The sequence below is a fragment of the Salvelinus sp. IW2-2015 genome, linkage group LG1, assembly GCF_002910315.2.
Source record: "Salvelinus sp. IW2-2015 linkage group LG1, ASM291031v2, whole genome shotgun sequence".
In the NCBI taxonomy this organism is placed as follows: Eukaryota; Metazoa; Chordata; class Actinopteri; order Salmoniformes; family Salmonidae; genus Salvelinus; species Salvelinus sp. IW2-2015.
In genome coordinates this window covers 28,183,447-28,205,553 of record NC_036838.1, presented here as the reverse complement: position 1 = coordinate 28,205,553, position 22,107 = coordinate 28,183,447, and the positions used below count along the sequence as shown (strand labels likewise).

Sequence of the window (22,107 nt, the reverse complement as noted above, 5' to 3'; positions counted from 1 at the left end):
TCTTTCCTTCTTCGGGGGACTGATTACTGTACTTTCAAACTAGCACTGTAGAAGTGACCAAACTATTGTCAGGTAACCATTTCAGGTGCCGCTCATTGTCAGGAACCAGAGGTTGAGAAACATTGGCCMATAGGATGTCAATGCTCAAAAGCATAGCATTCACAACGTGATCTGTTACACTGCATGGGTTCTGCTGTTAACACTATAAACATGAATTATTGATCTCAAATTAATGTTGGTTGGGATCTTTCCTCAAGCGTCTTATATTACCGACACCAAACGGAGTAAAAACAATAAAAGCTCTGCTTTATTTTTGACACAATGGTTCATTAGCATGAAACAAGACAGACAGCACGACAACTATATAAGTCATATATATTTACAGCTGGATCAAAATCTCTAGTACTTACTACAAAACCATGCTCTCTGTACAGAACATCACAGAACGTGTTACACAGGCAGACACCAAGTGCATGCTCAAAGTAAAGTTGCAAACAATATTTCACTTGCCTAAAGCAGTCTCAAAATGAATATCATGTAGAATTTCAGGCTCTTCGTAAAACAAAGGTAAAACAGGATAATTCAGTAATAACCTATTAAAATGTAAATTCTTCACTCTTACTGAGGGAGTCATTTCATTTCAGCATGCCATGACACCCACCATCTCKGATTGTTCTGAAATGGTTTCTGTAGTTAGAAACAGAGAAGATAAGCATTTCTGCAACATAATTTTTTTCAAAGACAATTTAAACTGAGAAATTAAGCTAATTGWTTTAACCCAAATTGGCAATTTTAAATATATAGGATTCATATAACATTCAATAAATATAGTACCCAACATCAGATTTGTACCAAATATATTCTTAACAATGATTAAGACATGAGGGATCCAAATAAATGGTCAAAAGCCACCCACAGACCCACCAAACCCCACACCAAGGCCACCCAATGGCCAGTATACAGTATCAGTTCTCTATGTTTGACAAGTAGTATGAAGCTGCAACATTAAGTCATGTTTATTCATATTATGTCATGTATTCTCAGCGAATTTTGTGTATTTTCCACCCTGTTCAGAGAAATTAGCCATTGAAGTAGCTTGCATTTCCCKTCATAAATAAGTGTGAAAGTACCAGCTTTTTCGCACTAGATGCCACTGTTCCTACTTCTGTCACACATATTTATCAATTTTGCTGGTCTCTTGTGTTTATCAAATGGATCACAATATTTTCTTTGCAACTTTTGGTAGAAAACCAATAGATTTTGCTCATGTTGAAAATAAATTGTGTGGTCATCCTCACAAGTCCAGCTAGTCTTCCATGAAATAAGCCCAACTCTCTTTGAATAGTCCAACAACTGCCAGCTCGCTGAGAGGGCTATCCCTATGGTGCAATTATCATATGAAGCCCAACAATTTGATGGAGAAATGGGCTAATCACTAAAATGTGACAACCCTAATACAAATAAAAAATGATAAACCATTGCATGGTTATGTTTRAATAAAATTATTAGAAAACATCTCTATATGTTTTGTCTGGATCAGTTAGACCCTTAGAGAACATAACATTGAAACTAGATCTGCTGTAGCCTAATGGTTTACTTGTTCACCACTAACTAATCTAGACATTTTTGAAGGAAATAAACCACACACACACAGGGGCCATTTCCTTGACACATATCAAGTCTAAGAGAAGTACAAACTGAATTGCTTTCATGGAGGACTAGCTTGAATTCTGAGAAGAAAAAAAATCATCATGAGCAAAAGCTATTGGTTTTCTACCCAAAGCAGCAAAGGACACGTTGTGATCCAATTAATAAATGCAGAACATTTGATAAAAGGGTGTGGCAATAGCAGGAGCAGTGGCCTCTAGTGGGCAAAACCTGGTACTTTTACACTAATTTATGGCGGGGGGGGGAACACAAGCAACATAAACGGCTAATTTCTCTAAACAGGGAAAGAAACCATCACCAAATTTACCATGAATACATTACATAGTATGAATAAACAATACTGCAAGCCACAGCTTCATACTACTTGTCAAACATAGAGAACTGATACTGTATACTGGCCGTTGGGGTGGGCTTGGTGTGAGGTTTGGGGGGTTTGAAATCCTCATGTCTTAATCATTGTTAAGAAGATGTTGGGTACTATATTAACTGAATATTATATGAATCCAACAAATWAAAATTGCCAATTTTGGTGCAATCAATCAGCTCAAATGATCTTTCAACAAAATAATGTTGCAAGACTGCTTATCTAATCTGTTTCTAACTACAGAAACAACATTTCAGACCAATATTTGATGGGGGTGTCGAAATCCWATTTTTTGTGCTTTTTGAGGTGGAATGACTCTGAGGTCAATTTGAACATGTACAGGCAGCTGTTGATAATTTCGTCCAATGGAAAGATTCAGTGTAAAATTGAATTAAAATGGTCATCAAAATAAAATGTTCTTGGGCCTCCCGAGTGGCGCAGCGGTCAAAGGCACTGCATCGCAAAGCTAGAGGTGTCACTACAGACCRGGGTTCGTTCCCGGGCTGTGTCAATTGTCCCAGTGTCGTCCAGGTTAGGGGAGGGTTTGGCCGGGGGGGCTTTACTTGGCTCATCTTGCTCTAGCGACTCCTTGTGGTGGGCCAGGTGCCTGCAAGCTGACCTTGGTCGTCAGTTGAACAGTGTTTCCTCCGACACATTGGTGCGGCTGGCTTCCAGGTTAAGCGGGCGGGTGTTAAGAAGCGAGGTTTGTCAGGGTCATGTTTCGAAGGACGCATGACTCGAGCATGTTGCAGTGATGATACAAGATCAAAAAAGGGGATAAAAAATGTAAATACATTTCTTTACAGTAGAATTTTAATGTTGACATTACATTTAGTCACATACATATTTTCATACAAGTCCCGCTCTTCAATGGTTTATATACCACAACTCTCGCCAAATGGCATACATTCACCATTATAGCATTCACCAAATGGCATTCCTGTTTAGTTTTGTATTGGGACATGGGTGGGACAGGGACAGCGAGGGGTGCAGACAACATCCTGTATTATGCTGGACATCTTGTTTCAGCATGGTGGTATATAGAATGTTTTTTATCCCACAAATATAATGAGATGCTATGAGTTTCATCTTTCCACATTTCAATAGATGTAGCAAAAATAGCTTAATTACAGTAACTCCAATGAAGATAAGAGAAGACCTTCACTGCGTCATACTCATATTTATATATATATATATATACATACACACACAGTACCAGTCAAAAGTTTGGACACATCTACTCATTCAAGAGTTTTTCTAGAATAATAGTAATAATAGTGAAGACATCAAAACTATGAAATAACACATGGAATCATGTAGTAACAAAAAAAAGTGTTAAACAAATCAATATATATATATATTTTATATACTTCAAAGTAGCCACCATTTGCCTTGATGATAGCTTTGCACACTCTTGGCATGCTCTCAACCAGTTTCACCTAGAATGCTTTTCCAARAGTCTTGAAGGAGTTCCCACATATGCTGAGCACTTGTTGGCTGCTTTTCCTTCACTCTGCGGTCTAACTCATCCRAAAACATCTCAATTGGGTTGAGGTCGGGTGATTGTGGAGGCCAGGTCATCTGATGCAGCACTCCATCACTCTCCTTRTTTGTTAAATAGCCATTACACAGCCTGGAGGTGTGTTTTGGGTCATTGTCCTGTTGAAAACAAATGATAGTCCCACTAAGCGCAAACCAGATGGAATTGTGTATCGGTGCAGAATGCTGTGGTAGCCATGCTGGTTAAGTGTGCCTTGACTTCTAAATAAATCACTGACAGTGTCACCAGCAAAGCACCCCCACACCATCACACCTCCTCCAAGCTTCACGGTGGGAACGACACATGCGGAGATCATCCATTCACCTACTCTCACAAAGACACAGCGCTTGGAACCAAAAGTCTCAAATTTGTACTTATCAGACAAAAGGACAGATTTCATTGCTCATGATTCTTGGCCCAAGCAACTCTCTTCTTATTATTGGTTTCCTTTACAGCAATTTGATCACGCAATATCCTCTGAACAGTCGATGTTGAAATGTGTCTGTTACTTGAACTCTGTGAAGCATTTATTTGGGATGGAATTTCTGAGGCTGGTAACTCTTATCTCTGCTTCAGATAATGAGTTTATTACTCTGGGTCTTCCTTTCCTGTGGCGGTCCATATGAGAGGCAGTTTCATCATAGCGCTTGATGGTTTTTGCAACTGCACTTGAAGAAACTTGAACAGTTCTTGAGATTTTCCAGATTGACTGACCTTCATGTCTTAAAGTAATGATGGACTGTCGTTTCTCTTTGCTTATTTGAGCTGTTCTTGCCATAATATGGACTGGGTCTTTTACCAAATAGGGCTATATTCTGTATATCACCCTACCTTGTCACAACACAACTGACTGGCTCAAACACATTAAGAAGGAAAGAAATTCCACAAATGAACTTTTAACAAGACACATCTGTTAATTGAAATTAATTCCAGGTGACTACCTCATGAAGCTGGTTGAGAGAATGCCAAGAGTGTGCAAAGCTGTCATTAAGGCAAAAAGTGTTTACTTTGAAGAAGATATTTTGATTTGTTTAACACTTTGTTTTGGATACTATTACATAGTCTTGATGTCTTCACTATTACTCTACAATGTAGAAAATAGAACAAAAAAAGAAAAACCCTTGAATGAGTAGGTGTGTACAAACCTTTTACTGGTACTGTATATATATATATATATATGTACATACAGAGAGATACATACTTACAAGAAATACAAATATACGAAGAAGAAACTCATATTGCAAATTTTTAAATTTAGACAAAACTTCTGACCACTCACCTTTTTTTCTTTCAGCAAGGATAGAAACATTAAGCATAGTTGCCCTTCATCTATACAGTCTCTCTTTGCTTATTACATTCATACCGCAGGTAAAACCAAGAACAGAGGGTGAGAGAGTCATTGGCGTCTCTCAGGGAGAGTCCTATAGAGTTCCTAGTGAATCTCAGCCAGGTGTGTCCCTGGCCTGTAGTCAAAGTCATAGTACTAAACCACATTTGGCACTCAGTTCAAATATTAGTGTACATCACAGTCATTTAGTTTGGCCTACCCAACCTTTGTATCAACCAATCAACACATATTATTATCACCATTAACATACAGGTTCAACAGGTTTCAATTGCTCTAGTCTTATTGGACTAGAAGAGCATTAGCTCAGCATGTGATTGAATGAAAATAACGGACCCCTGTCTGCATCATCGTCACCCACCAGTGGATATCACACATGCATTCAATGGTAAATAAATAAACAAATGAACAAACAAAAACATTTTGAAATACAGTACCAAATCACTGTAACATTCCTTAGATTTTGAGCTACTTTGTTTGTACCTTGGTAATATTATGGAACTAAGTGCATTTTGGACCTAGAGTGGCATTTTGAGGGGCTGTGGAAGGAAAATTACTTATTTTCTCATCATCCCAAGCATTGTATCAAGAAACGCCACCTTGTGGTGGTCAGGCAGTTGTGATGAAATTACATAAAAGAGCAAAAYACTGTTGTTTGAATTAAATTCTGGTCAAACTTTATTTTAAGGTACACATATTAGCCACTAGTTTGTAGTATATAAGTGTGTATATCCGTAGCTCATAAGGCCTTTATTGTGTCTTATTAGCTATACATTAGGCCTRAATTAAGTGGTTTATTATTTAAACATAAGTCATGTGTTACCGGACAATCCTTCATTGTTAATCTTTTCCCGCTTTTCAAGGTAAATCAAAGTGGCAACATTGATATGACAAGATATGATTCCCAAAAAGTCATTTCTGGACAATATTTCTGGTAACACTTTAGTGTAAGGAACACATTTTAATGTACTATTCCTGTGTACCTTTACAATGAAGTGTCACCAAATTGATAACAATGACTGACTAATGAATATACAAACTGTCAAACCYTTAGAAACCGTCCGAACCCCTGTATCAGTGCAAACACAGTACACAGAGATGTCTGCCYTATGCCTTCTGACACCTAACCTGGTCCTTTAAAAGGCTTCGACATTCGAAAGCCACACGTCGTCCAGAAAGCTTGGCAACAGTCACTTATGGCACAATTAAGTCAGGTGTGGAGTAAGCGCAAATCTGCTGTATAAGACAATCAAGAAAACAGAAACATACATTTTTTTCACGTTCTAATCTAAGCATGTATACAATAACAAAGTTATAATATTGTCAACAGGGGGCCTGAGAGAGGTCTTAGTTCCAATGCTGATTCACATAAAAACAGGGGATCAAATACAACAGACCTGTGGAACCATGAACAACGCACCTCGAACCTCGCACACATTGGTCTGAATAAACCTCATCTCCAACAATACATCTCTTTTAAACCATTATTGCGAAATGTAAAACACCCTTTAAATGTATCACGAAAATATATATGTGTGCAAACGGATATATCCCTGTCTGAAAAATGTCCACAAACAGTGAGTAGACCGACGTATATCTGTCCATCAGATGAAATAAGCAGTTATGAGGATTACAGTTGCTAGGCCTGTGCTGCACCTTCAGCCACTTCACTTCAGATTAGACAGCCAGATTGTAATGAAAACAAGGTTTGGCATGTGGATTGATCACACCAATCCAAGAGAAATAAGAAATAGAAATGAGAAATTAAAACTTATTTGAATTAAAAACACATGTTCATACTGGTAGCCCTGATGCAGTGATCTTGAGTGAATACGAACATGGTAGTTCCATTTACTAAACAATATGGTAAACAATCCTGCATAGCCACTACCATCCCAACTCCTCTTACTCTCTGAACGTCTACCTTATAGCAGCATAAAACCACTGGAGTTGTGAAGACTAGACGGATATAACGAATCCGTTGTCTCACTCCGATATGGCTGTCAATGTATAGCCTAGCCTATGAGGTGAAATGTGTCTTTCTTGCCCTTTCTTGTCCAGTTGACCTGGATCAGCGAGACAGATTCATGAGGAGGAGTACAAAGGGTTAACGATATCTAAACCCTGACCCTGTTCAGTGTGTATCAAGAGTCTCAGAGTAGGAATGTTTTTGCCTTTTCGATCATAATGAATACGATTACATGGACAGGGGAGACCTGATCCTAGATCAGCACTCCTACTCTTGATACATACGGCCCRAGACCTCCAAGCTCTTTCCTTTGTTTTTGACATGTAGGCTAACTCCTTGCCTCTTAGCCCTCAGGTTTTCTKTTACACATCCTAATGGCACATTGATTTGATTCATAATGTTCATACAGGTAACAGTAAAGATTTGGCACTTTAATATATTAATACAGTCTTTCTTCTTCAGAATGTAATGTTATTAATTACAGGCATAACAATGGTATTACAATGGTGTCCCAGACAGTGTGACGATGACTGGTGATACTTTGGTCTCCAAATCACCAACTGGCTAGATTACGAAAAACTGTTTGTCACATTTTTATGCAAAACGATCACCATATAGACATCTCAATGAATGAATAAATAAATAATATCCTCAGCCAAACGCTCATTGATATAAGACTTTCCATAAACAGTTAACATTAAACATACTGATATATTCCCCTTTAAAACAGACCCTCAGTTGATAACCCTCAGTTATCAATCTGATACTTACTAAAATAGTCAACCGGTAATTTTCATATGAGGTTATTATTAATATCTTTAAGCCATTATCACAGGTTATCAACTTCTTCTCTAAAAAAAATGTAAGTTGCTATAGGTCTCTATAATGTTGCAACAAAAAAAACTACATCCATACAATATTTGGGTCTGTGTGATGACATCACCACCTRGAAGGAGTTTGTCAGATCACAACCTTTCTGTTGCTCCAGACGAGGGATTCGGAACTGTGGGGACTTCAAAGGTAAAAAGTGCAAAGGTAACCATAGTTTAGGAATTAGATATGGATTCCTATTCAAGTGGAATGATATGGAGTCAGAGATGAATTCAATCGTCTCAGTAGTTATGTCGTGCGCGTGCGTGTGTGTGTGTGTGCGTGCGGATGTTGAAAATCTATCAACACACTGACTGTATCATGCTATCAAGGTTACTATTATTTCCATTTTAGATTCAATTTCAACATGAAAAATGTATGATATTTAATCTTGGATTAAGAGAGAAAATCTATTCAACATTTCTTTCTGCTTTGGGGTCTTTTTTTTTTGACTAAAAATATAATACTGGATAGGATGTAATATTACAATTCCAAAGGATAATGTGCAAACTGTACTGATCTGTACTAATTCCTGAGGGCAGATAGTTATAAATAAATATCATCAACTGTCCTTTCTATCAGTCACAGGGTCAAAAGAAGTGCTTGTGAGGTGAAGAATGCACATTATTATAATTCAATTGATGGAATAACAAACTGTTTTCATGTCAGAAAATGTTCAGTCAATTTTACAATGTAGACTAGTAAACCTGAACTCGATAGCAGCCCATGTTCGTAAACGGGGACGTCAAATAAATAAAACAACAACACTGAATGAGAATGGAATGAGGAACCTAGCTACTTTATGGTGGGCAATACTCTTATATCTAAAATCAACCATCACTGGTCAAACACAAAGTTGGAGACCTGACTCGTCCATTCCTGCTCCCACCCTGAACCAAACCCGGGGCCTTGGCACTCAACGCAACCACCACAAAGCTATAAAAAAAAAAGAACATTGCCAAAAGGTATAACCAAAAACAATGGTAGCTTAAGGGTTTAACCATAAACCCAGCCAACCACGACCAAGGTTTCTGKTGCTAACTCAGATAGCATCTCACCACAGTCAGAAGGTGACCCACAATAATATGGCAACTTCAAACCAATCTTGCTCCATAAAGTGGAATATGCACAGATAGGTTTTAGTTCGTTTTCTAATTAGGTACCTGTATATGATCCAGCTGGCCAGGACAGGACAGGACAGAACAGGCAGGTGGCTGGATGAGAGTGAGGGGTCCAGTGTGCTGCTGAGTTGCCTATAACCTGTCTGTCAAGCCAAGCGCTCCACCCAAACCTGTTTCTCTCTCTCTCTACTCCCTCCCTTCATCTTTCTCCGTCTCTCCTCCTCCTCACTGCATCTACAGAGGCAGGTCTGTGCTGTTGTGGCGAGTCTTTCTCGATGTCCCATCGTCCCGGGGGAGGGCTTTCTGCAGGTTGGACATGGCTGCTGTCTTCTTCAGGTCAATCACAGCGTAGAACTCACTGCGTCGTGGGGCCTGCTGGGGGCCACATTTGAGGGGTGGCAGGCGCTGGTGCTGTGGCTGTGGCTGAGACTGGGCTCCCCCTCCTCCACCCCCCCCGAGGGCCTGGCACGGCGGCTCCGCATCGAGGTCCACCTGGATATAGTTGAGCTGCCTCGACGGGGCCATGTGACCGTGCTCGCAGCCCTCCCCCCGACCAAACCCTCCTCCAGGCCGCCTACGGAAATCAAAGCTGAATATTCGGCCGCCCCGGTCCGGCTGGCGGTGGCAGGGCTGGAGGTGCTGGGGTTGAGGGGGGCAGGCATGTCGCAGCCGACTGGGCTGGACCTGAACCTGGACCTGCTCTGTGTTGACATAGTTCTGCAGGGCGTCACGGTGGATCCCCCCCCTCCCCAGCCCTTCCTGGTGGTACCCGTTGGGCGTCCCTGGACCTTCCGAAAACTCGTACTCGTCAAAGTCCTCCTCCTCTTCCTCGTACTCCTCCTCATCCTGCTCCTCGTCATCCTCGTCCTGCTCCTCGTCTCTCTGCAGGGCACGGTACTCCCACACCGGGGGCAGCGACGGCAGGTTCTCGTAGTTGAGCAGAGCTGTCCGCCGGTGACCACCGCCCATCCCCGCGCCCCGCTCACAGGGGTACCCCTGGGGGGGCAGAGAAGATGGGCCATGGGGGTGCGGGTTGAGGGGGTGTGATTGTGGGTGAGAGTGACTGTCTCCGGTGGTGCTACTGCTGCTGCTGGAGCCGACAGACTGGGACATGCTGCTGGGGCTAAGTCTCAGCCGGCGGCCCCCCCTCAGGCCGTTGATATTCTCGTAGGTGAGCTGGCAGCCCTCCTGGTGTTCGTGGCCAGGGTGCCGGTGCATCACGTGGTGGTAGTGAGGGTGGTGATAGGAGTGGGAGTTGTACACGTGCAGAGGAGGCTCGTCCCCCTCTGTCTCTGAACCTGTGGCACCCTCTACAGGCCGCATGGCGTGTGGATTGTGGCCCCCGTGCCTCTCCCTCTCTCTCTCCAGCAGGTGGCGCTGTGCAGGGGTGGGTCCCAGCATGAATTTGACCTCCTGAGAGGAAGGCTGAAGGAATACCTGGGGTTCCTTGCGTTGTTCCTCGAGGGGACAACAGTGCATGCTGGTCTGCCCACCTCCTTGGCCCACGACAGGCATGGCTCCCCGGGTTGACTCGGGGAAGGAGGTGGGCCGCACCTCGGGTAGGGAGTGTACACAGTGTCGACTGGAGAGTTCCCCATCCACAGTAACAGTATTCACATAGGTGTGAGCCTGCAGAAGGAGAGGGAGAAGGAGACAGAGAGAGAGAGAAAAGAGAGGACTCAGATCACCCTTCCCTAGGATATTACCGACACATTGCAAGGTAAAGAGTGGTTACAGTGCGGCTTGGTTCGGCACTATAATCAGAAAATCATACTATAGATGTTTAGGGGACAGTCTTACCTGGTCCTCCAGGCCCATGTGGCTGTGGCCGTGGGGGTCGTCAGTTAGAGAGGGCTGGGAGGATTCAGCTCTCATGGGATACCCCGGGTACCCGTTGGGAAAACCCTGGACAGGGAATGCTGGAGCTGGAGACAGAGAACAATACACACAGTGGTGAATGGGAGTCTGGGTGAATGAGGTTAGATGTTTTTATGTCTAATGGTGTGTGTGTGTTTCAGGGTCGCTGTTAATCGGTAATAGCTGGCTTTTGGCGGGGGGAAAAAAGATGTAAAGCCGCTAAATAAAATTGCCGCCGGCCAATTGTTCGGGAGAAGAAGAAAAATCTCTTATTTTGCAATAAGACTTTTAAGCCTATTCATTGATGGAAATACCAGGCTATGTAAATTAATTTGACTGGTCATGCTTATCGGTCTATATGTTAATTTGCATAATTTTGTGGAATTAAATTGGTGCATATGTATTTTCGTTAGTTCTTAAGTATCTTATTTATCAAATGCGCACAGCATGCAGATATAGAGCCTAGTTTCTGTGGAAAACCTGTCAGACAGCAGGAGAGCTGTTGCTACAGCTCCTCAAACAGATTGTTCGTTGCTGCTGTAGTGAAACGTGCTTTAATAAGCCCAATCATTGCGCAACAATTCTAAATACAATCGCATGTTAAAAYCAGTTTTAATGGCCACGATTAAAAAGAGCTACTATTTTTATTTCTCAACTGGTAGCCTAATTGAKGTGCGCTTCCCATTTGCCAATTAAGTGCATCTATAGGCAATGTTACGCAGGCTTCAGTGCGTCACACACCCCTTTGRAACAAGCTGGAGGCAGTAAGCATTTTGAAACCATACACTTATTTGTTTGAAACCTGAATGTTTTTACGTCATATTATGAGGCATGTCTTACCTTGCTTCAAAGTAGCCTAGCCAAAATCTGACCATTTTGTGGAGGCAATTATTTTATAAAGACTTCCACATTACAACCAGTAACATATRTCTCTCATGTTCTATTGGTTTTCAAATCAACTTTCATTAATTGTCCAGTAGCCAAAGGCACAATCCTAGTCATATTASCAACCCATGTTAGTTGTTAAATCTTTAGATCTCCCCTCTATCTAAATTTAAATGTACAGTTTCYCATTCTAAGTTTCACATGAAATCGCTGGCATGTGCGGCACAGTGTTCTCCTGCAAATTTCTTTCTTTGGCATTATGGGACAAACATTCGCGTGTAGCCTACTGCCTTGTGCGCATTGCTGAGCTTATAATGTGAAGAAATTATAGTTTASKAACATTTTAAGCTAAACGTTCTAGTCTGTTGCATCAGCCTCAATGCTTTTTAAAGTATATTTTTATGTAGCCTGGTTGRATAAATTTGGGATCTATTGTCCCACAACTGTCCCAGAGTCTGTTWGGAACAGGCTATTTCTTTCTTGCAAAGAACGACAAGCTGACTAATAGAAGAGGTCAACTTTTCTACTAAGGGGGATAGTAGATTGACATAGGCTAGTGATTCTGCTGTTCGTTACTCGTCTTGTTGTCTGAGGAACAGTAAACGTGGACAGTTATTCTAACATCTTCAAAGTGCGCATCAGAATTAGGTAGGAAGGACACACGTCGTTGCATCCTCGAGTTGCATGTTCTGTTAAGATGAACTACCATAATCTAAATGTGATTTRGGTCATTCTGAGCACCTAATCAGGTTATGCAGCCAATGCATATGGGTCCTGTGAATTTCGCAAATGTCTGGTCAATTAAAATGCTGCCGGCCAATTGTCTGGGGCCACATTTTCCTAAAGGAAACCCTGGTGTGTGTCTATGTTTGTGGTGTATTGCATAGAATGATTTGTCATGTAACCTTTGTTTTACCCACAAGTCATTGTATTTTCTACCCTTCCACCTCCCTCCCTCCCTCTGAACAGGTTGGAGCATGAAAGCATGGGTTTGACGAAAGGATTTACTGTAAGACATTTCGACACCAGATCCCTGATCTCCGGAATTATTACGCAGTTTTTCCCGKCAAACTATTTTCAAAACATCAAACACATATTCTCTGCTTTTGCGTCACATCTGTCCTGCATTGCAGTGAAATTGCTACACAAACACCTTCACCGCATTCAACAAAAGCAAAGAAGCAATCATGTACTGTATAGATGACGCGCACATGTGTGTACTGGATGTTTGTGTGTGTGTGTTTATATTTGTYTTTGTGCTTACTGTTGGGTGTCTGTGGGGTGCGAGGCATGTCGATCTCTCGTGCGTGTCCGCTGCCGGTCATGATCATAGGCTCCTCCACCACATTGATACTGTTGCACTGCATCAGCTCCTGGAGGAGGTTGAAGATCTCCTCCGCACGAGAACATTTAAACGCAAAGATTCCTGCACGACCACAGAGAAAACACACACATACATGTTTAAATGTGAGGACAAGGGGGTGCTGTTTTCACTTTTGGAGAAAATCGTATGATATTTAAACGGCCTCGTACTCAATTCTTGCTCGTACATATGCATATTATTATTACTATTGGATAGAAAAACGTCCCTAGTTTCTAAAAGCGTTTGAATTATTTCTTTCTCTAAGTGAAACCAGAACTCTTTTTACAGACATTTTCCTATCGGAAGTGAGATTTCCAATGCGAAGTCTCTCTTTAAGACCTTGTCTATAAAAGGGCATGTCACTTATGACGTGTAGAAACACGTCATACACCTTCCCCTGGTGTCATGCGGAAGTGAAGCAGAAATCAGTTGATTATCTCGTTCAGGGGTTTGTATACAACATCTTGGAGTGAGAAGTGCGCACTTTAATTTTTTTGTAAGGCGCGAAGTTGGATCTGTATCTCGGCTCATGGAAGAACCTTTTTAAAGGTGAATATGATCTCTGGCTGTCGATTTTCTTTGAATACATGTCACAATATCATCCTAAAGTATGTTTTTTCAATATAGTTTAATTTATTATTGAAATTTATTCTGGACTTTAGACGTGATGCGACGCAGAATTGGTTCAAGAATGAGAGGTTAGCATCGCACGGCAAGTGTGCTTGCTAATATCAGAGGGAAATTGTTCGTTCTGGATCGAAATAAGACGTTTCTGAACAAAGGACCCCTTGGAGAACATTCTGATTGAAGATCAACAAAGATAAGGACCCAATTTGGGATGCTTTTTCATATATCTGTCGACCTGTGCTAACGCTAAACGTTTGACTAGAATCAATGCTACTGTGTGCTAGCTATTGTAGTAAGCTAATATAACGATATATGTGTTTCGCTGTAAAACACTTCAAACAATCGGAAAATGTCTGTATTCACAAGAATTTGTCTTTCATTAGCTATCCACCATATATTTGTCTGAAATGTTTTATGATGAGTAATTAGGTAGTTGACGTTGGTGTCTGTATTTCCTCTGGCTACTCCCGTGCGATTTCTGACTGTAGCTATGATGGTAGCAGTAATGTAAAACTGATTTATAAGCTAAAATATGCCATTTTTTTGAACAAAACATAGATTTATTGTGTAACATGTTATAGGACTGGTCATCTGAGGTAGTTTTTCTAGGTTATTTAGTTGGTTCTATGTTAGTTAGGTGCTTGTCATGCTACCTGCAGCCTACTTGTGCTTGTGAAAAATGTCTGTCTGGCTTTTTTTATTTGGTGGTGACCTAACATAAATATATGTGGTGTTTTCTCTGTAAAACATTCAAAATCGGACATGTTGGCTGATTGACAAGATGTTTATCTTTCAAATGCTGTATGGACTTGTTAATGTGTGAAAGTTAAATATTTCAAAAATGATTTTTTTTTTAATTTGCCGCTCTGCTTTTCAATGGAATGTGGGAGGAGTGCCGCTAGCGGCACCCCTGGCCTAAACAGGTTTATTAAGTTATCTTAAATTAAATTAAAACTGCTCCTGACCGAAAAGAAAACCCAGAAGCAAATGTAGAAGTTATCGGAAACAATTCACTCATTGACAACAACCAAACTTTAGGCTTCTAATATAACAGCAGCTATKTAAACAGTTAAGTACAATTCTCCCATTACAATTGTGGTTCATTTCCATACAAAAGTAGAACAAGTAGAGCACTGCATATACACACGTACGTACACACATTTCATAGGGCAACATTTTGTCTATGTAGTGTTAGCTATGCCAGGTGGTTCAGACTCACCCTGTCCAGTCTGGCAGCGCCGGCCACTCTCGAATGAGAAGAGGTTGGAGTCGTAGCCGTAGCGCCGCAGACACAGGTAGGGCCACCGGATGGCGTCCCTCTTGCGRGTGTGCAGGATGAGCTCGGTCTCGGTGAGCTCCATGGTCCCAGAGCCCAACTCATTCCCCTCGTCATCCACATTGGTTACCTGGAAAATACCAAAAAGTACAATCAAGTTATCKCAAGTTATCCCAATCAAGTTTGTGTTCCCACTTTACAACTTATAAAGGCTTTATATAGCATACATATAGTCTTTGTAAGCACGACAGATGCAGAGCATAAATATGTGGCTAATTTGTATTTGGAGGTACATTGTCTATAATGCAGACATGAACTGTATACAAAGGTTAACAGAGCACAGTACAGATATTAGGCATCATTAGATAGCTGGATAGCTGACTATCCATTGCTCTATGTGAGCCATAATAGCCTGAGGTACAGGATACAAAAACAGGAAAGAACAGTTCCTCATAACAATAATATACCATGGACTACACTCTTAGAAAAAAGGCTGCTATCTAGAACCTAAAAGGTTATTTGGCTGTCCCCATAGGAGAACCCTTTGAAGAACCCTTGTTGGTTCCAGGTATAACTCTTTTGGTTCGAATTAGAACCGTTTCGGGGTCCATGTAGAACCCTTTCCACAGAGGGTCCTACATGGAACCAAATATGGTTCTACCTGCAACCAAAAGTGGTTTTACCTGGAACCAAAAAAGGTTCTCCTCTGGGGACAGCCAAAGAACCCTTTTGGAACACTTTTTTCTAAGAGCGTAGGTAGCCGATACACCACACACTAGGTAGCCAACAGATGAGGGTTTAGAGATGAACCTTGAATTTGGTGAGATGGTTGTCTTGGATGGGGTCTCTGTATAGACAGCTCCAACAGCTCCCCATAGCTTCAGCAGGACAGCTGAAACCTACAGTACAGAGGGAAAGAAACAGTAGATAGACATTAGCCCATGAACACACACACACACACACACACACACACACACACACACACACACACACACACGCACGCACGCATATGCACACACAGTATTCCTACCCAGTCCAGGCCATCAGTGGGAGTGATCCCAGCATCAATCCCAGAGTCCTCTGCTGGGTGTCATGGTTGAGAGAGAGCTAATAGGTTTGATGGAAATCTTCAACAGGAGCAGTATTTTCTCCCTCCTGCAAGAGAGGAGAGTAACATGGTTAAATAATGCAAAGAAGGTTTACTACTGGGCGTGTATTCATAAAGTGTCTCAGAGTAGGAGTGCTGATCTAGGATCATGCACCCCTCTAATCAATAATGATCTAAAAAGCTAAACTGATCCTAGATCAGAACTCCTACTCTTAGACACTTTATGAATACGGGCCCAGGTTTACAATATACAGTACCAGTCAAAAGTTTGGACACACCTACTCATTCAAGTGTTTTTCTTTATTTTTACTAATTTCTACATTGAAGAAAAATAGTGAAGACATCAAAACTATTAAATAACACATCTGGAATCTTGTAGCAACCAAAAAAGTGTTTTATATTTGAGATTCTTCAAAGTAGCCACCTTTTGCCTTGATAGTTTTGCACACTCTTGGCATTCTCTCAACCAGCTTCATGAAGTAGTCACCTGGAATGCATTTCAATTAACAGGTGTGCCTTGTTAAAAGTTAATTTGTGGAATTGATTTCCTTCTTAATGTGTTTGAGCCAATCAGTTGTGTCGTGACAAGATAGGGGTGGTATACAGAAGTTAGCTCTATTTGGTAAAAGACCAAGTCCATAAGGAAAGAACCGCTCAAATAAGCAAAGAGAAATGACAGTCCATCATTACTTTAAGACATAAAGGTCAGTCAATCCGGGAGCATTTCAAGAACTTTGAAAGTTTCTACAAGTGCAGTCGCAAAAACCATCAAGCACTATGTTGAAACTGGTTCTCATGAGGACCGCCACAGGAAAGTAAGACCCAGAGTTACCTCTGCTGCAGAGGATAAATGAATTAGAATAACTGCACTTCAACCCAAATAAATGTTTCACAGAGTTCAAGTAACAGACACATGTCAACATCAACTGTTCAGAGGAGACTGCGTGAATCAGGCCTTCATGGTRGAATTGCTGCAAAGAAACCACTGTTAAAGGACACCAATAAGAAGAGACTTGATTGGGCCAAGAAACACGAGCAATGGACATGAGACCGTTGGAAATTCGTCCTTTGGTCTGATGAGTCCAACATTTGAGACTTTTGGTTCCAACCGCCTTTCTCTTTATGAGATGCGTAGTAGGTGAACAGATGATCTCTGCATGTGTGGTTCCCACTGTGAAGCATGGAGGAGATGGTGTGATGGTGTGGGGTGCTTTGCTGGTGACACTGTCAGTGATTTATTTAGAATGCAAGGCACCCTTAACCAGCATGGCTACCACAGCATTCTGCAATGATACGCCATCCCATCTGGTTTACGCTTAGTGGACCGGACTATCATTTGTTTTCAAAAGGACAATAACCCAACACACCTCCAGGCTGTGTAAGGGCTATTTGACCAAGAAGGAGAGTGATGGAGTGCTGCATCAGATGACCAGGCCTCCACAATTACCTGACCTCAACCCAATTGAAATGGTTTGGGATGAGTTGGACAACAGAGTGAAGGAAAAGCAGCCAACAAGTGCTCAGCATATGTGGAAACTCCTTCAAGACTGTTGTAAAAGCATTCCAGGTGAAGCTGGTTGAGAGAATGCCAAGAGTGTGCAAAGCTGTCATCAAGGCAAAATGTAGCTACTTTGAAGAATCTCAAATATAAAATATATTTTGATTTATTTAACACTTTTTTGATTACTACATGATTCCATTTGTGTTATTTTATAATGTTGATGTCTTCATTATTATTCTACTATGTAGAAAAGAGTAAAATAAAGAAAAACCCTTGAATGAGTAGGTGTGTCCAAACTTTTGACTGGTACTGTATATATATATTTTTTAATTACCAAAGGGAAGTTTGAGTAAAACAACAAGTCTATCACCCAAACTCTGAGTATGAAGTTGACTAGGCCTAATTCATCACCTGTATACCAGAAATAAATGAGGACAAAAATATCCAAGATAAAACCAGACATTAGAAGTGTGGGTCATAAATCCAAAGCCTTTAGAGTAGTCTGGTGTCACCCTTGGGACCAGAGATAAATAAATGCATTTCAGCTGGCCCAGATATTGGTATTTCCACTACTATGATGCATCATGTATTTTAATTGATAGTCATGTTGCATTTGCTACATTACCATGTTTATTAGGCCTACCATGTTATAATTTCAGAAACTGACTACTGAGAAAAACAGACTAACATGAGTTTGTGCAATCCCCCCAATCAAACTGGACTTCCATTAGACGCACGAGCTGTCAATATGTCTTACCTGCCCATAATATGAGACAAATGCTTTGATCATTCACARACGTGTTTTCTGTTAGGGCTTACATACAACATGTATACAAAATATAGACTACTGTAATKATTTGTGGTGTTTATTAATAACATATAAGGAGCCTCTATCACGGTGCTGACATACGCGATCCTGTCATGATGTGATATAGGTACTACCCTGTATTATTAAGCGGGAGGAAAATGTAATTCCTTTTCAAAAGAGATGCTATAGCCATAATCAATATGCCACTTAATATTATTGATTTCATTTCGCCATCCAGACACTAAGAAAACACAACGCATTGGAATATCAACACAAAAAAAAAAACAATGAATCGAGACGTCGCCATACAAACGCACGATGACACCGACTGCATTCATCAATTTGCAGCGCAACAGACGAACAGGTTTGATTGTAACATAACAGTTTTTTTTGTGTATGAAACACTGCACCGACATTGTTTGTCTGTGAAAATGGGAGGGGACACATTTGAGAAAGCCATATCGCAGATATAACAGGTTTACTAGCTAAAGGAAATATATAGCAGCGGTTGCTACTCACATGTTTGGCAAGGATTGTTAGGCTGGCTATACGAATCGGGAACGATCAAGGCTGCAAATTGTTGTCAACGGCGGCTACGAGAGTTGGTCAGCTAGGAGTCGGTTTCTGATGCTATTGGATATGACACTTGCTTAATAAGAAAGGAAAATAAATTACGTGAAAATAAAGCAATAAACTGTTGTTGTTTTTTTCCCTTTACGCCCCCTGCTGCAGCACGGGCCTCTCTTTGACATTTCCCGACCACCGGGTTGAGAGTTCACAATCAGACAACGAGGTTTTGTGGAGCGACAAGAAGGTATAGAACGCTGGAGGACTGAATGTGATGCTGAAGGTGTAAATATGGTTTTCTATAGGACGATGAGTTACTGTAGGTGGAGCAAATCATCTCAGTATGATCAGAAGAGGGCTTTCCATCCGTAGCCTAATGCTCTTGTGAGCACTGAGTCACGAACAAACCCAATCCATTAGAAGAATAATGAGAAAAAAAACATGCTTTATAGTTTGAAGGTCATCTACTTTTAACTAATTCCTCACCAGGTGTACACTACTGGACCATGCTGGTTTTTATAGGCCCAAAGGAAGTAATTTCACTGCCCTTCAACCTTATATTTTATTATATTCCTATTCTGTGATATTCTATGTGATATCCAAGTACATTAAATGGAATATAATATCTTTATATCTTTTATATATACACTACCGTTCAAAAGTTTGGGGCCACTTAGAAATGTCCATGTTTTTTAAAGAAAAGCAAAAAAATCKATTAAAATAACATCAAATTGATCAGAAACACAGTGTAGACATTGTTAATGTTGTAAATMARTATTGTAGCTGGAAACGGCAGATTTTTTAATGGAATATCTACATACGCGTACAGAGGCCCATTATCAGCAACCATCACTCCTGTGTTCCAATGGAATGTTGTGTTAGCTTATCCAAGTTTAGCATTTTAAAAGGCTAATTGATCATTAGAAATCCCTTTTGCAGTTATGTTAGCACAGCTGAAAACTGTTGTTCTGATTAAAGAAGCAATAAAACTGGCCTTCTTTAGACTAGTTGAGTTTCTGGAGAATCAGCATTTGTGGGTTCGATTACCGGCTCAAAATGGCCAGAAACAAAGAGCTTTCTTCTGAAACCCGTCAGTCTATTCTTGGTCTGAGAAATGATGGCATGGAGAAACTGAAGATCTCTTACAACGCTGTGTACTACTCCCTTCACAGAACAGCGCAAACTGGCTCTAACCAGAATAGAAAGAGGAGTGGGAGGCCCCGGTGCACAACCTGTCTCTTATACACATCTAGATGTGTATAAGAGACAGGAGAGAGAGAGAGCCAACCACACACAAGTCAGAGTTAAATTATATATTCCATCTTTAATATATATACAAGCTTCACCAAAGCCCTTTATTGACTCTCAGATCAATTCAGTGTCTATCAATGAATTCTCTGAGAGTGCTTACAAAACAATTCTTAGTTTCATTTATAGCCAAGATACACCCCTCTCAACTTACAAAGAATCCTTTACCCGAAAGAAGAGTATCCTATCGCTATACCTGTCTCTTATACACATCTAGATGTGTATAAGAGACAGCTTTTGGCATTCTCTCAAACAGCTTCATGAGGTAGTTACCTGAAATGCATTTCAATCAACAGGTGTGCCTTGTTAGAAGTTAATTTGTAGAATTTCTTTCCTTCTTAATGCGTTTGAGACAATCAGTTGTGTTGTGACAAGGTAGGGGTGGTATACAGAAGATAGCCCTATTTGGTAAAAGACCAAGTCCATATTATGGCAAGAACAGCTCAAATAATCAAAGAGAAACGACAGTCCATCATTACTTGTCGTGGAAATTTCCTGTATTACTCAATAAAGAGAGAGAGAGAGCCAACCACACACAAGTCAGAGTTAAATTATATATTCCATCTTTAATATATATACAAGCTTCACCAAAGCCCTTTATTGACTCTCAGATCAATTCAGTGTCTATCAATGAATTCTCTGAGAGTGCTTACAATTTATAGCCAAGATACACCCCTCTCAACTTACAAAGAATCCTTTACCCGAAAGAAGAGTATCCTATCGCTAGACAGCATCAGCTATAAATCATCGTTCAGTTTGATCTCCCAAGACCAGGTTTAAATCTCATGCTTGATACTTCACTGTCTACCAAAACATTACCTCATCCAATGGCATATATCAATTGTCATTTCTAGATACTCCCAAACCTGGACAAACTCAAAATCAGACAGTGAGCCCCTTAGGTCAAATACTAGGTCAAGATAAGGGCAACCTCAGAGGGGACATACAATGGTTCCAAACACGGCCAAACTCCTTCCCCCTATGAGAAAAGTAGGGAGTGACTGGCGTACAGACATTGTATGAGATAACTAACTGGTTCCCCAATTAATAACTCCATCCCATGGTTTAGGAATAGTTACAAACAACGTTCCCATAAGAAACCAACGTTCCACTCTGTCCTCCCCCCCTTCTGATATTCTACTTTGCACCACATGGTTTAACAGATACATTGACATATGAAGACAAGCCTGACCTCTCCCCTCTCTGGCCCCAAGTTACCAATCCCTAGCTCAGAAGATTCMAATGAAAAGTATCTCACAAGCATATGATGAAAATAACATCTTATCTATCTATGTTAATTAGCTAAATCTGATTCTGCCACGACATACTTTAAAACATGAAGGTCAGTCAATCCGGAACATTTCAAGAACTTTGAACATTTCTTCAAGTACAGTCGCAAAAACGATCAAGCCCTTTGATGAAACTGGTTCTCATGAGGACCGCCACAGGAAAGGAGGACCCGGAGTTACCTCTACTCCAGAGCATAAGTTCATTAGAATTACCAGCCTCAGAAATTACAGCCCAAATAAATGCTTCACTGAGATCAAGTAACAGACACATCTCAACATCAACTGTTCAGCGGAGACTGCATGAATCAGGCCTTCATGGTCAAATTGCTGCAAAGAAACCACTACTAAAGGATACCAACAAGAAGAAGAAACTTACTTGGGCCAAGAAACACGAGCAATGGACATTAGTACGGTGGAAATCTGTCCTTTGGTCTGATGAGTCCAAATTTGAGAGGTGAAAGGATGATCGCCGTATGTGTAGTTCCCACCATGAAGCATGGAGGAGGAGGTGTGATGGTGTGGGCGTGCTTTGCTGCTGACACTGTTGGTGATTTATTTAGAATTCAAAGTACACTTAACCAGCATGGCTACCACAGCATTCTGCAGCGATATGCCATCCCATCTGGTTGGTGCTTAGTGGG

General features: G+C 40.9%; 1 protein-coding gene across 1 annotated transcript; it reads right to left on the bottom strand.

Moving 5' to 3' along the window:
• Nucleotides 1-317: 317 nt before the first annotated feature.
• On the bottom strand, nucleotides 318-19,095 carry frs3 (fibroblast growth factor receptor substrate 3). Its single transcript, XM_023987951.2, has 7 exons — nucleotides 18,822-19,095; nucleotides 15,916-16,040; nucleotides 15,696-15,784; nucleotides 14,829-15,015; nucleotides 12,884-13,045; nucleotides 10,678-10,802; nucleotides 318-10,506 (listed from the first exon to the last, which is right to left on the bottom strand). The coding sequence occupies exons 3-7, from the start codon at nucleotides 15,759-15,761 to the stop codon at nucleotides 9,112-9,114; spliced, it is 1,935 nt and encodes a 644-aa protein (XP_023843719.1). The 5' UTR covers nucleotides 15,762-15,784; nucleotides 15,916-16,040; nucleotides 18,822-19,095; the 3' UTR covers nucleotides 318-9,111.
• Nucleotides 19,096-22,107: the final 3,012 nt, after the last annotated feature.